At 41.9% G+C, this 16,972-nt stretch overlaps 1 protein-coding gene across 6 annotated transcripts in view; it reads right to left on the bottom strand.

Annotated features, from left to right (window-relative positions):
- Window positions 1–16,972, bottom strand: part of ARHGEF12 (Rho guanine nucleotide exchange factor 12) — a 210,500-nt gene that overhangs the window by 49,246 nt on the left and 144,282 nt on the right. For all 6 annotated transcript variants that reach the window (XM_070426256.1, XM_070426251.1, XM_070426252.1 and 3 more), the window contains 5 exons: window positions 15,341–15,473; window positions 15,055–15,090; window positions 7,224–7,378; window positions 6,182–6,328; window positions 5,132–5,217 (listed from right to left, as the gene is read on the bottom strand). In XM_070426256.1, the coding sequence (XP_070282357.1) occupies window positions 5,132–5,217; window positions 6,182–6,328; window positions 7,224–7,378; window positions 15,055–15,090; window positions 15,341–15,473 (557 nt within the window). The remainder of the gene's footprint in view (window positions 1–5,131; window positions 5,218–6,181; window positions 6,329–7,223; window positions 7,379–15,054; window positions 15,091–15,340; window positions 15,474–16,972) is intronic.

Genomic DNA, 16,972 nt, shown 5'->3' with positions numbered 1-16,972 from the left:
GACCTGTATTTGGAAAATTATAAGATGCTGAAAAAAGAAATTGAACAAAAAATGTAAATAACATTATACACTGTGCTCATGGACAGGAAAAATTAACATCGTTAAAATGTCCATACTACCCAAAGCAATCTCTAGATTCAATGCAATTCCTAATCACAATACCAATGGCGTGTTTCATAGAACCAGAACAAAAATCCAAAAATTTATATGGAACCAGAATAGCCCTGAATAGGCACAGCAATCCTGAGAAAGAACAAAGTTGGAGGTATCACGCTACCTGATATTAAACTATACTTCTAGGCTATTGTAATCCAAACAGCCTGGTACTGGCATAAAAAAAACACAAAGATCATTGGAACAGAATAGGGAGCCCAGAAATAAACCAATGCCTATATAGTCAAGTAATATTTGACAAAGCAAGGAAAAACATACAATGGGGTAAAGAACATCTATTCAATAGAGGATGTTGGGAAAATTGCACAGATACATGCAAAAAAATGAAACTAGACCACTTTCTTACGACACACATGAGAACGGGTTAAAGATTTAAATATAAAACCTCAAACCACAAAACTCCTAGGGAAAACATAGGCAGTAATATCTCTGCTATTTCTTTTAGCAATATTTTTTTCTGACATATCTCTTTGGGCAAAAGAAACAAAAGAAAAAGTAAACAATGGGACCACATAAAACTAAAAAGTTTTGCACAGCAAGGGAAACCATCAGGAAAACAAAAAGACAACCTACTGAATAGCAGAATATATTCAGCAATGAACATCTGATAAGGGGTTAATATAAAAAATTTATAAAGAACTCAGATATCTCAACACCAAAAAACACAAACAATTCAATTTAAAAATAGGCAGGGGGCCTGAATAGATACTGCTCCAAACAAGATATGCAGATGATGGCCAATAGACATTTAAAAAGATGCCCAAAGTCACTAATCACCAGAGAAATGCAAATTAAAACCACAAGATACCACCCTACATCTGTCAGAATGGCTATCATCAATAAATCACCAAACAAGTGTTGACAAGCATGTGGAGAAAAGGGAACCCTTGTGCACTGTTGGTGTGAATGCAGATTGGTGCAGCCACTGTGGAAAGCAATACAGAGGTTTCTCAAACAATTAAAACTACCTTATGACCTGGCAATGCCACTCCTGGGTATATATCCAAAGAATTCCCAAAGCACTAATTTGAAAAGATACATGCACCCCTATGTTCATTGCAGCATTATTTACAACTAGAGGCACGAAGGGGGGTGTCCCTCAGCCTGGTCTGCACCCTCTCCAATATGGGAGCCCTCGGGGGGTGTCCAACTGCTGGTTTAGGCCTGATTGGGCCTAAAGTGGCAGTCAGACATCCCTCTGACAATCTGGGACCACTGGCTCCTAACTGCTTTCCTGCTTTATTGCCCCTAACTGCTTCTGCCTGCCAGCCTAATTGCCCCCTAACCACTCCCCTGCTGGCCTGATTGACACCTAACTGCTGCCCTGCTGGCCTGATCGCCCCTAACTGCTTTCCCCTGCCAGCCTGATCACCCTCAAATGCCCTCCCCTGCCAGCCTGATCACCCCCAACTTCCCTCCCCTGCCATGACCCGCCTCCTCCACTGGGCCCTGCCTCCACTTGCGGCCATTTTGTGATGGCCATCTTGTGATGACGTTAGGACATGATGCATGAGGGCGTGACAACCACCTAGGCTATTATTAGTATAGATACTAGAGGCCCGATGCATGAAATTTGTGCAAGAGTAGGCCTTCCTTCCCCTGGCTGCCGGCACTGGCTTCCCTCTGGCACCTTGGATCCGGGCTTCCCTCCAGCCATCAGCAGGCACCTGGGACCCAGGCTTCCCACACAGCCCCAGGTTCATCTGGAAGGTTGTCCAGAAGGATGTCCAGTCTAATTAGCATATTATGCTTTTATGATCATAGATAATAAACAAGATACAGAAGCAACCCAAGTGTCTATCAGTAAGTGAGTGGTGTGGTACATACATACAATGGAATATTACTTGGCCATACAAAAGAAAGAAATTTGCAACAGCATAGATGAACCTAGGAGGTATGATGCTAAGTGAAATAGCCAGGGAAGGACAAATACTACATCATTTCCCTTATGTGTGGAATCTAAAGAGCAAAATAAAGAAATAAACAAAATAGAAACAGACTCACAGATACAGAGAACAGACTGATAGTTGCCACAGGGGAGAGGATTTGGGGGATTAGGTGAAAAAGATGAAGAGATTAAGAAGTACAAATTGGTAGTTATAAAATAGTCTTGGGGCCGAAACCGATTTGGCTCAGTGGATAGAGCGTCGGCCTGCGGACTGAAGGGTCCCAGGTTCGATTCCGGTCAAGGGCATGTACCTGGGTTGTGGGCACATCCCCAGTAGGAGATGTGCAGGAGGCAGCTGATAGATGTTTCTCTCTCATCGATGTTTCTGACTCTCTATCTCTCTCCCTTCCTCTCTGTAAAAAATCAATAAAATATATTAAAAAAAATAGTCTCGGGGATGTAAAGTACAGCATAGGGAGTAGAGTCAATCATTTGTAATAACCGTGTATGGTGCCAGGTGGGGACTGAAAATATTGGGGCAACACTTGTAGTGTATGTGATTGTCTAGTCACTGTGCTGTGCACCTGAAACTAACACAAAGTAATATAAATGTCAACTGTAATTGGAAAATAAACTTAAAAGAATATACTTCTTTTTACATATATTAAAATAAGGTTTTTTTTGTGCCATTCTATTAACAGGTTTCTCCACTTTGTTTTAACATGTAGATAGATTTATGTAGTCCCATGGACTCTGAGAAGAGGATCGAGTGCACTTCTCTACTATATGAATGATGAATCTCACTGGAAACTTGATTTGAATACTATTTTATATGAATGTATATTAAAATGCTTAGAAATCAAGGTTGATATCAAGTCCACATGGCTTACAACTTTTTAATCCATATTTGACATGAAAATTGATGCTAAACTATGTCATACTACAAATTTTTTGTTTCAAGTTGAGTAGTGTGCTTGCTAACAAGCCAACAGAACTCAGTTATAACTTCCGCTGCTACACTGACATCAAAAAACAAAGTGACTCAGACTATCTCAGAGTGGCCAAAGAATAAGTTGACCTTCTCAAAGAAGTAAACCTCCTTAATAACAATAGTCCTCGAGTGGGCCTAAGTGAGAAAATGCTTTTGGAAGTGCAGTAAGGGCGAGATGAGACTGGGTTATGGTTCCCTAACCCTGCTCTATGAGTTAACTGGCTAAGAAGAGATCTACTACTGGATTGGTAGATTCTAGACCAGGGGTGGACAAACTTTTTGACTCGAGGGCCACAATGGGTTCTTAAACTGGACCGGAGGGCTGGAACAAAAGCATGGATGGAGTGTTTGTGTGAACTAATATAAATTCAAAGTAAACATCATTACATAAAAGGGTAGGGTCTTTTTTTTTTAAGTTTTATTCATTTCAAACGGGCCGGATCCAGCCCGAGGGCCGTAGTTTGCCCACGGCTATTCTAGACCATGATCTCACCATCAATGAAAGCAGTAAGATCAAGAGTATATTTTAGTGAACTACTAAAATTTATCACTGTAGAATTACCAAAATCTTATGGCAAGCTACCTATTGAAATAAATGTCTATGGGCATGTAAACAGTTTATGTTCAAACCTGTGTTAATATTTTACAGGCTATGTGATGTACTTTATTATCCACAGCCTTAACTTTAGTACTTTCTTTAAAGTTTTGAATCAAACCCCCTTTCCTGTAGGAAGATTTTCTATATGTTCTAATTTCGGTCTTCCTGCTATATAATCCTATAATAACCTGTACTCTCCCCTTATTGTAACACTCATTAAGCTTGAAATAACTAAGGACAATTTCCCCATCTCCTATATAATAAAAGCCTAATATGCTAAATGTCTGGTCGGCCATTCAACCAATCAAAGCGCAATATGCTAATGATATGCTAAGGCCGCTCAACCACTCGCTATGACACGCACTGACCACCAGGGGGCAGACACTCCAACTGGTAGGTTAGCTTGCTGCTGGGGTCTGGCAGATTGGGACTGAGCTAGACAGGTCGGACACACGCTGGAGTCCTCCCGTGTCCCTCCCAGGCCCCTATCGTGCACCGGTGGGGTCCCTCGGCCTGGCCTGCGCCCTCTTGCAATCTGGGACACCCCCAAGGGATGTCAGAGAGCTAGTTTCAGCCCGATCCCGCAGGCCTGGCTGAGGGACCCCAATGGTGCACGAATTCATGCACCAGGCCTCTAATTAATTATAAGCTTCACTAAGGCAGGAGCCATGTCTGTTTTGATTCCTACTGTATTCCCCAGCACAGGGCTTGGCACATAAATATATATTGAGAGGTTTATATGGACAAATAGTCAGAAAAAAACAACTCAATAAATAGCTACCAGAGTCTCTGAACTCTTTTATTATATTATAAATAAGACGAAGTAATTTTCACTTGTCTACTTTTGTGATGGTAGTTCTGGATCTACAATTGTCTAATGCTGTGCAGTAAATTCTGAGATATGGACAGCAGCAGAGAGCTAAATTACATCAGTTATGTAAAAATAATTATATCAGTTAAATTATTTTTATGAGGATCTATTTTATGCTATATTCTTTAAAACACAAAGAAATAGCGTTTGGTGAAAAAAGAGTACTTAGTGGATTGAGCACTTAAAGAAGACATTAACCAGAGAGCACATATTCCGGACTCTTCATCTTTACATTACCTTTTCAACATAGATGGCTTTGCATTTTTGGAAATGTTAATTACTTAACTCTTTGAGTGCCAACCAATACCTAGGAACTATGCTAAAATTGCCAAGGCATTTTTGCTGATTTTACAGCAGTTTAGGAAAAAAAATTATGAATCGCAAGTAAATGAAGTTACATATTCAAAAACTTAAGGAAACCTTTACTACATTGACATATTTAGCAATATCATCATCACTAATAAAAGCAGACTTAGAACTGGACGCCATTTCAAAGCTTTCTTTGATAGTGCTCCCGGCACTTTTAGCAAAAAACACTCAAAGGGTTAACCTAGAATCTGATAATAAAATATCTATAAAAGTATTAAATAAAACAGCAAATTTCCTTACCCAGGTCAGCAAATCTTCCCCAATTTGATCAATAACAGAGGTCTCATTCCTCTTTCGAACAGTCTTCATTTGCTCATTCAACCCAACTCAAGGGGAAAAATAAAATGGAAAAAAAAGTAAGCATATACTCATCACTGGTAGTACCAAGACCTTAAATTAAAAGGAAAAGACTCTGAGTAGTACAACTACTTCTAATCTCCTTAAATACAAACCCGGACACAATTCTTATACATCTAGGTATCTGTGAGCTCTATCTGAAAAACAGATGGTAAAGGACCAAACAATGTGGAAAATAGCAAATTACATACAAGGTAGATATATCAAATAGTCATTTAACTTAAGACTCCATCTATAACCATACTTATAAAGTACTTGAAATTAAATAATGCAGGTCACTCTGCCTACTGTTCCTCCGAAAATGTCTATGTTCACAGGCAATGGACATAATCTAGCCTGAACTTGACAATGCATGTTGGTGAAACCTAAAATCATTCCCAAAGAAGTGAGAAGGCATGCATAGGGTGGCAGGTGTTGAAGGACAGTGATGGCATTCCTGGTGAAAAAAGATGAACCACGAAGGGACACGGGGAACAGTGACTCAGAGAGGAAGGGGCACACTGCCATGAAGTCCGCGGTGACCACCACCAGGGGTCCAGCAGGAGAGAGCTCCCCTGTAGTCACTCGAGCGTCCCAAGCAAACAATAAAACAATGAAATGATCTAATTCATGGAAATGACACCACCACAGGTTATCTATTGCGTATTACTATTTGCAAAATGCATTTATCCATATATATTACGTGGGATGTATATTTTTAAAAACATACACACTATAACTGATAGGAAATTTTCAAGGGTAGTTCTGACGACTCATGTTTTTCAGCTCAGACACTGACATTTGATCCCAAGTCCTGTGTTAACACTTTGAATAGAAAAGGCTGATGTGGGAATGGGGTGAAAGGTTTATTCAGAGATCCAATCACTTGATTACGTTGTACTCTTTTATATATTGGAAATGTTAGGGACAAAGATCAGAGTCAATTTCTCTTACTGTGAAGTTGAAGAACATCCTCCAAGTTTGAAAAAATTTTCCTTAGTTCTGAAGGCGACAGAATTCCTTCTCTGCATACTCGCTGGTAGAACACTTGATCAAGAACCTTTAGTGTTCGAACATGAGCTCTTTCAGTGTAAAATAATTCTAAACAGAAAAGAAGTAAATATAAAATGTGGCCTTACCTAGAATAATGCTATAAACAGTCCAGTTCCTATCTCACACCACACAGTTATTACAATGTTATAGCCCATGTTGCTATAGGCTTCAGCTGGAATTAACTAGCAAATAAGTTATATAATAATCATTTATAGTTTAGAAAAGGTAAAGTCATTTTTTTTTATTCCACAGAACTCATCTACATATTGGCTCTAAGAGTTTAATACTGGTAAATGAAAAACATCATTATAAACTGTTTTGTACTTAAAAGGTAACAGTGTACTCCAAAACTCCTCTATCTTTTTAAAATAGTAGCCATCAATCATAACTACATTAGAAAACCATAAGCCCAAACATCATATAGCCTTTAAATGGAGCCCTCCTCATAAGAACAGTACTCTTGGTTATCTAACACCTATCAAACCTCATTTCTGAGGCCGGACTTGTAATCTCACTGTCTCAATGTTATTGGGGACAAGAGGATATTTATGAAGTCACATCCTAAAGGCAGGAGAGGGCAGTGTCCACGTCACCTCTGCTGCGCACTTGCTGGGGGAGGAAGAGCTGACCAGGGTTAAGGGAGAGCTGGGTGCTAGTTTTCTCCCTGTCACTTATCAGCTGCACAATCTTAATTCCTTCAATTGCCCTGAGCCTTGGCATTCTCATTCATAATCTATGAACAAGATGAAGAGTCTGAAAGTGATGGGGCAAATGTCTCAATGATTTTTCTAGTTTTAAAGTTCAAGGATCCTCTATATAGTTTAATTTCATCTTCGTTTAAAACAAAAGGCAAGCAGAAACTTGGAAGCAAACACCAAGGCCCAGGGCATTTTCTGCTATAATAAAACACACATAAACAACAACATCAACTAATTAAACTCACCATTAATCACTTCCTGCCTTTTGATCTCACAGGGCTTCAGTCCCAGCAACACCTCTCGGCTAACGAGCTGCTGCCAGCTGGGTGGGTCAGTTTCCAAGTCATTGTCAAACTGCTCGTCCTCACTTTGACTTTCTCCAAAAGCGATGCTGTCTGCCCTGGTACAGAAATAAGGACGGAGAGTCCCAGCTGAGGACACACGTGCACAATGGGAAACAGCAGGTCTTCACTCGTGCATCACAGCACAGAAGTCTGACAAACTGTGGACAGTGTTTCTTTAAAAAATCTCTTATTTTGCAATTACAGTTGACATACAATATTACATTAAATTCGGGTGTACAACAGTGATGAGACGTTTATGTAACTTACAAAGTGATCACCCGGAAAAGCCTGTCTTACACCACAGCTGTGACAATGTTACCGGCTGTATTTCCTACGCTGCACTTAATGTTTCCATGACAATTTTATAACCTAACCGCTTCCCCTTTTCACCCTTAAGAACAACCCTACTCTCATTGGCAACCATCTATTTGTTGTTTGAATCTATGGATTTGTCTGTTCGTTTATTTTGTTTTTTAGATAAACCATATAACTGAAATCATATGGCATGTGCCTCTGACTTATTCACTTAACTGCTAAGTGAATAATGCCCTCTAAACCAGTGGTCGGCAAACTCATTAGTCAACAGAGCCAAACACCAACAGCACAATGACTGAAATTTCCTTTGAGAGCCAAATTTTTTAAACTTAAACTATATAGGTAGGTACATGGTTACTGACCTACCTATATACTTTAAGTACCGTTGATATTTGGCGCCTCCCCCGCGCTGCGTATCCCGCAGCCCGTCTGCACCATGTCTCCCGTCGCCAGACCGACCGACACCCTCCACTTCTTCTAACGCCACTTCTTCAAAATAGACTCGCCCAGGCCGAAAACCGACTTCTGCGCATGGGCCACGAAGTTTCAATCGCACTGTACGTGTTGTGCTCGCACGTGGTATTTTGTGGAAGAGCCACACTCAAGGGGCCAAAGAGCCACATGTGGCTCGCAAGCCGTGGTTTGCCGACCACTGCTCTAGACCCATCCATGTCACAAATGTTAAGATTTCATTCATTTTATGGCTGAATAATATTCCATTGTATGTATGTTCCGTATCTTCTGTCATTTGTCTACTGACGGACATTTAGCTTGCATCCATATCCTGGCTGTCACATATAATGCTGTACTGAGTATAGGGTGCATATAGCTTTCCAAATTAGTGTTTTGAAATACCCAGAAGTGAAATTGCTGGCTAATAGGGTAGCTCTATAAACTTTTGAGGAACCGCTACAATGTTTTCCATAGTGGTTATCTCTACAGAAAGGTTCCCTTGCTCCACCTCCTCTCCAAAACTTATTTATTGATACGGCATTTTGAGGGATATGAAGGGTGTCTCACTGTGGTTTTAATTTGCATGTCCCTGATAATTAGTGATGTTGAGCAACTTATCATATATTTACTGACCATTGTCTCTCCTATTTGGATAAATTTTTATTCAGGTCCTCTGCACTTTTTAAAATTGAATTGTTAGGGGTTTTTATTTTGTATTAGTATGATTTCCCATACATTTGGATATTAACTCATCGGATATATCATTAGAGAATATTTTCTCTCTTCAGCAAGCTGTCATTTTGTTTTGTTGATGGTCCTCTTCACTGTGCAAAATCTTTTTAGTTTCATGTAGTCCCATTTGCTTATTTTTTTCTTTTGTTTCTTTCCCTTGCCTGAGAAGACATATCCAAAAACCTACAACTAGAGCAATAATTAAGAGTTGATTACCTATGATTTCTTCTAAAAGTTTTATGGTTTGGGGTCTTACTTTTAAGTCTTTAATCCACTTAGAGTTTATTCTTGTATACGGTGTAAGAAAGTTATCCAAAGAGGAAAATGGCACAGTCTACAGTTACATTTATTTCTGGCATTCGAGGTTGGTTCATATCAGCAAATCATTTCAGGTTTGCAACGTGTCAGGTATGTCTCAGTGCCAGACTCCCAGCCACCTCCCCCCGAGCTGCTCTTCTCCCCAGACTCCACAAGTCCGCACCTCAGTCATGGGATCAATTGTTTTGACTTAGGTCTGAATCACATCTGACAAAAAGACGGGAACCAAGCGGAACATGACGCTTAGGCTGACAGCTATGCTATGAGTAACCAAGTCCTGTGTCTTCCATCAATGGTTAGACTTGAATGATGCTGACAACATGGCCTTGGAGCCATGTCTAAGAAGCTGGATCCAAGGTTCAAAAATGAAAAAAAGAAAAGAAAATGGAGACTTTAAAAAGCAACACTGCAATTTAAACTCAAGTTGGAGAGCTGAGAGCTCTGAAGGAAGCCAGCTGCCACATGGTGAGGACACTCCAGGAGCCCGATGGAGAGGTCCGTGTGGCACGGAGCATTCCTCCTGCTCACAGCTGGCCTGGAGCTGAGGCCTCCTGCCAACAGCCAAGAACCCTTCCTGACACAGGGCAGCAGTGGATGAGAGAAGCATTTCCAATTTTGGATTCTGGTATATCTGAAATTTATTAAAGCAGATGATTGTAATCACTCAAAATATGAAAGACATTTGATAGCTAATAAAACCCTCCATAACTTAAAAGAAAGTTATCCAGTTCCATCCTTTTGCACATATCGCTGTTTTCCTCATACCATTTCTTGAACAGACTCTCTTTACCTTATTGTAGTCTTGCCTCCTTTATTATAGATTAATTGATTATAGATTATAGATTAATTGATTGTAACAGGCATGGGTTTATTTCTATTCTGTTCCACTGATCTATGTGCCTGTTTTTTTTTTTAATTTTTAAAAAATTGATTTTAGAGAAGGGAGAGAAAGAAACATTGATTGGCTGCCTCCCACATGCATCCCAACTGGGGATCAAACCCTCAACCTGGGTAATGTGAACTGGCTGGGAATTGAACTGGTGACTTTTCAGTGCACAGGGCAACGCCTAACCAACTGAACCACACTTGCCAGGGCGTATGTGCCTGATTTTTATGCCAATATCATGCTGTTGTGGTTACTATAGCCCAGTAGAATAGTTTGGTATCAGGCAGTATAATACCTCCAACTTTGTTCTTTCTCGAGTGGTTCCATATGAATTTTAAGATTATTTGTTCTAATTCTGGGAAAAATGGCACTGGTATTTTGATACGACTGCACTGAACCTGTAGATGGCTTTGGGAAGTATTAACATTTTATTTATTTTTTTTTTTTAAATATATTTTATTGATTTTTACAGAGAGGAAGGAAGAGAGATAGAGAGTTAGAAACATCGATGAGAGAGACATCGATCAGCTGCCTCCTGCACATCTCCCACTGGGGATGTGCCTGCAACCCAGGTACATGCCCTTGACCGGAATCGAACCTGGGACCTTTCAGTCCGCAGGCCGACGCTCTATCCACTGAGCCAAACCGGTTTCGGCAGTATTAACATTTTAAAGATGCTAATTCTTCCTAGATGAGCACAGTCTACACCAGTGATGGCGAACCTTTTGAGCTTGGCGTGTCAGCATTTTGAAAAACCCGAACTTAACTCTGGTGCCGTGTCACATATAGAAATTTTTTTTATATTTGCAACCATAGTAAAACAAAGACATATTTTTGATATTTATTTTATATATTTAAATGCCATTTAACAAAGAAAAATCAACCAAAAAAATGAGTTCACGTGTCACCTCTGACACGTGTCATAGGTTCGCCATCACTGGTCTACACTTACATTTATTTGTATAGTTTTCAATTTGATCCTTCAATTTCTTAGAGTTTTCCAAGTATAGGCTTTTTACCACCTTGATTGACTTTATTCCTAGGTATTTATGATGCAGCTGCAAATGGGATTGGTTTTTTAATTTCTCTTTAAGAAATAATTGTTTGTTATTATTGGTATAAAAAATGCAACTGGTTTTTCCTGAATATTAATTTTGTACCTTTCTATTTTATTGAATTTATTAGTTCTAATAACTTTTTGGCAGAATATTTAGGGTTCTTTGTTAGCTGTGGGTTTTCATGTGTGGCCTTTATGCTGAGGTATACCCCCTGTATCACCACTGTCTGAGTTTTCATCTAAATCAGCGGTTCTCAACCTGTGGGTTGCGACCCCTTTGGGGGTTGAACGACCCTTTCACGGGGTTGCCAAAGACCATCGGAAAACACATATATAATTACATATTGTTTTTGTGATTAATCACTATGCTTTAATTATGTTCAATTTGTAACAATGAAATTGTCACCACAACATGAGGAACTGTATTAAAGGGTCGCGGCATCAGGAAGGTTGAGAACCACTGGCCTAGAACTTTCTTTTTTTGTAGTGTTTGTGTGGTGTTGGTATCAGGATAATCTGGCCTCATAAAATGATTTTGGGAGTCTTCCCTCCCTCCATTTTTTAAAGAATAGTTTGAGAATAAGTATTACTTTTTGGAATGTTTAGTAAAATTTTCCTGTGAATCCATCTGGTCCAGTGCTTTTGTTTGTTGGGAGTTTTTTGATTACTAATTCAATTTCTTTAGTAGTTATTGGTCTGTTCGTATTTGTTTCTTCAAGCTTGGAAGATTGTACGTTTCTAAGAATTTATCAACTTATTCCAGATTGTCCAATTTGTTGCAATAAACCAGTTCGTAGTATTTCTTTATAAACCTTTGTATGTCTGTGGTGTTGGTTGTCTCTTCTCTTTCATTTGATTTTATATATTTGCCTCCCCCATTTTTGTTGTTGTTGATGAGTCTAGCTAAGGGTGTATCAACTTTATCTTTTTAAAGAACTAGGTCATGGTTTCATTGATCTTTTCTTTTCCTTTTAAAAAATACTCTTATTTCATTTATTTCAGCTCTGATCTTTATTTTTCCACCCTTCTCCTCACAATGGGGTTTGAGGTTTTTGTTTCTCGAGGCAGGCCCCTTTCGCTACATTTCCCCATGAGAACTGCGTTGCTTGTGCCCCATAGATGTTGGTAACTGTGTTTTCATTTTCATTTGTCTCAAGGTATCTTTTCATTTATCCCTTGATCTTGTTAATCCATTCACTGTTTAGTAGCACGTTAATCAGCCTCCATACTTGTGTTTTCATGTTTTCCTTATTATTTCTAGTTTTGTGCTATTGTCATCGCAGGAGATGGTTGTTTCCTTTGTAAATTTACTGAGACTTGTTTTGTGGCCTAACATGTAGTTTGTCCTGGAAAATGTTCCATATGCACTTGGGAAGAATGTATATTCTATTCCATGCATTCATGTTTCTGGACCTATGTAACATACCGACATACCTCAGAGAAGAGGGGGTTGGGAGGAACAGAAAGAACATATATGCAGAGCCCACGTACACAGACAATAGTGTGCTGAAGGCGTGGGGTGGGGATGGGGCTGCGTGGAGGGAGGCATAGGGGTGAGGGTGAATTGGGGGGCATCTGTAATACTGTCAACAATAAAAAAGTAGAACAAGCCCTGACTGGTTTGGCTTAGTGGATAGAGAGTCGGCCTGCGGACTCAAGGGTCCCAGGTTCGGTTCTGGTCAAGGGCATGTACCGTGATTGCGGGCACATACTCAGTGGGGAGTGTCTAGGAGGCAGCAGATCGATGTTTCTCTCTCATCGATGTTTCTAACTCTCTATCCCTTTCCCTTCCTCTCTGTAAAAAAATCAGTAAAATATATATTTAAAAAAAGTACAACAAAATGAATATTCTGTTGCTTTGTATAATGATGTTATAGATGTCATCAAGTCCATCAATCTAGTGTGTCATTTGAGGCCATTGTTTTCCTTACTGACTTACTCTCTGGGTTCTCTATCCATCGATGTAAATGGGGTGTTAAGCTCCCTACTATGACTGCCTTGCTACCAACCTCTGCACCTCTCCATCATCCTGTTTTATAGAGATACCCCTATATGGGTATGTAGAAGCTAATAGGAGCTGTGCTCTTGTGTGGGATTGATTCCTTATCATTACGAAATGACCTCTGTCTTTTGTTACTTGCTTTAAATTCTATGTCCTCTAAGTATTGCTAGACCAGCTCCCCCCCTCCCCCCATTTGCAGGGAATGCCTTTCCCCATCCCTTTGCTTTCACTGTGTGTCTGGATCTGACATGGGTCTAGAGGCAGTATATGCACCAGTGGTGTTTTTTTATCCATCCATTCATCTACCCCACGTGCTTTGCTTGGAGCATTTACATTTACATTTAAAGTAATTATTGATAGGTATGCAGTTGTTATTACTTTATTAATGGTTTCCTGATTAGTTTTGTAGTTCTGCTCCTTTCTCCTTCTCTTGCTCACTCTCTTCTATGTCTCCTCTGTGGGTTGTGTGTGCCTCCTGTTGTGGTTGAGCCTCGACTGGTGCTGGCACCTCAGTGGGTAGGACTGCCGCCCCCCCCCCCCCCGCAGGCTGACTGGGTGAGGGCTGGCTGTGACTATCAGACCAGCTGTGTGTGAGGGCAGGGCTGACCCCACAGAGCAGCAGGGCTGTAGGAGCAGCTGAGTCCACCCTTCCGATCTGTCATCTGTGGGACTGTGGGTACTGGCCTGGTGTGTTCTGACGCCGGCCCTGGTGCTGGCTCTGGAGCCTCTTGTGTGGGCTCAGGTCACTGCTGTGTGTGCTCGGCTGGTGCTGCCTGGTGGGTGCTACGAAGTGGCCTGTGGTCGGTGGCTGTTACGCTGGAGTGGGAGGCACTTGGAAGAGATCACACTGCAAGGCTGGCTGTCAATAGTGCCAGCTTGAGACCCTGTGGAGGTCATCATGATGGGAACTGAGGCCAGCGGCCACTGTGCTAGGCTTGTGACTCAGCTGAAGCTACTTTCCAAGCCAACATTGGCCACAGCTTATGCCAGGCTTGGGGCTACCTGATCAATGCAAATTGAGACTGGTGCTGGTTGTACTTGGAGCCACTTAGAAAGTGGGATGGGGCATGCCGAGGCCAGCGCCTGCTTGTTCGGGGTTTGGAGACCCCTGAGAGCTTTTAGGAAAATTCGCAGCAGGAGCTGAGGCAGACCACTGGTGTGGAAACGCCGCTGGAATGGCTCGGGCTGGCAGTGAAAGTTGGGTGGGGAGTGTCGGAGTGAGCCTGGCCGTAGGAGCAGTGCTAGCCAAGCTCATGGAGCACAGATTGGGAGCCACCCTGAGCCTCCAGATGGGCAGGGGAGGGGCAACGGGCACAGCGGGGCCTACCAGCCTTTCTGTGCCCAGAGAGTGTTGTTCTGATGGTTGTCCTTCAGCTTGCAACCCGCACCTACTCAATGTAGTTCCTCCTACATGCCCCTGGCACCTCCCAGCTGTTCTTGCGCTGGAGCCCGGACTGAGTAAGCTCCTGCGTGAGCCAGCACTGGGCCCCTCCAAAGGAATAGCTGGGGCACTGCAGCCCCTGCCTCGCTCAGAGGCAGTCTCCGCTGGTTTCAGAGCCCGATGAAGAGGCTCCTCTTTCCAACACTGGAGGCCCAGGTGGAAAGCCCAGCCTGGTGTTAGAACCCTCATTCCTCAATGGGATCTCCACAACCGAGATGGCCCTCTTATTCTTAACCACCACACATGGGTGCGGGACCGCCCACTCCACAACCGTCAGTCTCAACAGGGCTTCTCCCTATTCTCGTTAGAGCTCCTCTAATCCAGCTGGCCTCCAGACGGTCCTCAGTGAGAGCTGCTCCGTAACTTCGTTGTGATCTGCTGTGGTCATGGGAGGAGGTAAAGGCAGCGTTTATCTACTCCACCATCTTGACCAGAATACCCGAGTCTCTTCCTTTAATATAGGTGTTAGGGCAAGAAAATATATTTCTTAAAGTATGCCCTACTAAAAGCTGCTGTAGGATTACTTACTTTCGAAAGGGCTTTGGTGTCCCATGTTCAGTCATCCTAAAACAATGGAAAAAAAGAGTCAAAAAACCACCAAAATGTTAATTAAGAAATGTATGCCAAAGTGTTCAAAAGTGGGTAAAACTACAGCGGCTGATAAATAATTCTTCTCGATATTTTAAGATTAATATCAAATAAATTGAAAAGCATTCAATATCTATCTAATATTTACTACCAATATAAGTTCTAGTTTCTTCCCAAAAAACACATGTGGGAAAAACGGTAAAATATAGGAATATTACTGAATTACCTTTCTGCTTCCCATTCCTCCTCTTGCACCTGGTCCAGTGGAGGAGGCAGAAACTCCAGGGCAGCACTGGAAGCACGAGGGGGGGCGTCCACAAGGTCTGCAGACGCTGGGGACTCTGCAGCTGGCTTGGATCCTGAAGAGACAAACGGCACACATTCAATTCGCGCCACATACATACTGTCATGTACTGACTCAGCTGATGACAGCAAATAAATGTGTTCGTTTCAAAAGAGCTTCAACCTAATCCACAGTCACATTCATATTTAAACAACTGTGGGTTAGCTAGAATCAAAATTCTAGTATGTCACATTTTAAAATACACTAAAAACTAAATAGAAAATCATTTTTAAACAGCTTTTAAGTGTCAACATAAAACATGGCAACAACGCAGGAGAGCATATAAGAGAAAAATATTCTCACCTATCCTTTTCTACCTTAAATCTTTTTCATTCACATTTCAGATATTATGGTGATCCAACAAATAACTTTATACTTTTTTATTATCTTTAGGTAATATCCTCCCTGCCTTCAATTTCCCTCCATTTCTTCCCAATGTTTGATAATTATATTATTATTAATTGGGTTCTGGTTATTACTTAAGTGTAAACAATATCATTATTTATATACTAGAGGCCCGGTGCACAAATTCATGCACCAGCGGGAACCCTTGGCCTGGCCTGTGGGATCAGGCAGAAACCAACTCTCTGACATCCCCTGAGGGGTCCCGGATTGCGAGAGGGCGCAGGCCAGGCCAAGGGACCCCACCAGTGCACAACTGGGGCCGGGGAGGAATGTGGGAGGTTGGCCAGCCTGGGAGGGACCTCGGGAGGACTCCAGGGCATGTCTGGCCTGTCTCGCTCAGTCCCAATTGGCTGGACCCCAGCAGCAAGCTAACCAACCAGTTGGAGCGTCTGCCCCTGGTGGTCAGTGTAGGTCAGAGTGAGTAGTTGAGCGGCCTTAGCATATCATTAGCATATTACACTTTGATTGGTTGAACAGCCGACCAGCCACTTAGCATATTAGGCTTTTATTATATAGGATATATATTAGAGGCCCGGTACACGAAACTCATGGCTGGCAATCAGGCCCAATCAGGTTCCCCACCTCCCCGCCCCCTGCTTCCCTTACCGCCCATGCGCTGCCACCGTGTGGGCCCCCGCCTCCTCCTTCCCTCACTCCCTCAGCGCCCCACCTCTGCCGCTGGTCACCTGCCATTTCTGCGCCACCCCCTGGTAGACAGCGCACATCATAGCGAGCGATCGAACTCACAGTCTCCCGGCCAAATTCCTGAGGGGACAATTTGCATATTACCCTTTTATTATATAAAATATAAAAGTCTAAGCAACCATCTGACTGGTAGCCATGACGCTCACTGACCAAGAAGGGGCAGACCTCAACACAGGAGTGGAAACTTACAGGTATGTAAACATGGAACAGATTGATGAATCTCAGAGGGAAGGGGGTAGGGCGGAAAAAATAAATTAACCAAAGATCTTAGATGCATACTAGAGGCCCGGTGCATGGATTTGAGTAAAATGAGAGTAATATTAAGAAAAAAAATGTCATGAGATATAGGAAAAAATGGAAACAACCCAGGAAAGTGGAGAAGGGCAGTCCTCGGATGATGACTGT

Source organism: Myotis yumanensis, unplaced genomic scaffold, assembly GCF_028538775.1.
Source record: "Myotis yumanensis isolate MYYU_CA2020_CCGP unplaced genomic scaffold, mMyoYum1.0.hap1 SCAF_10, whole genome shotgun sequence".
Taxonomy (NCBI): Eukaryota; Metazoa; Chordata; class Mammalia; order Chiroptera; family Vespertilionidae; genus Myotis; species Myotis yumanensis.
Note: the sequence above shows the minus strand (reverse complement) of the source record. Positions and strands in the feature narration are given on the sequence as shown.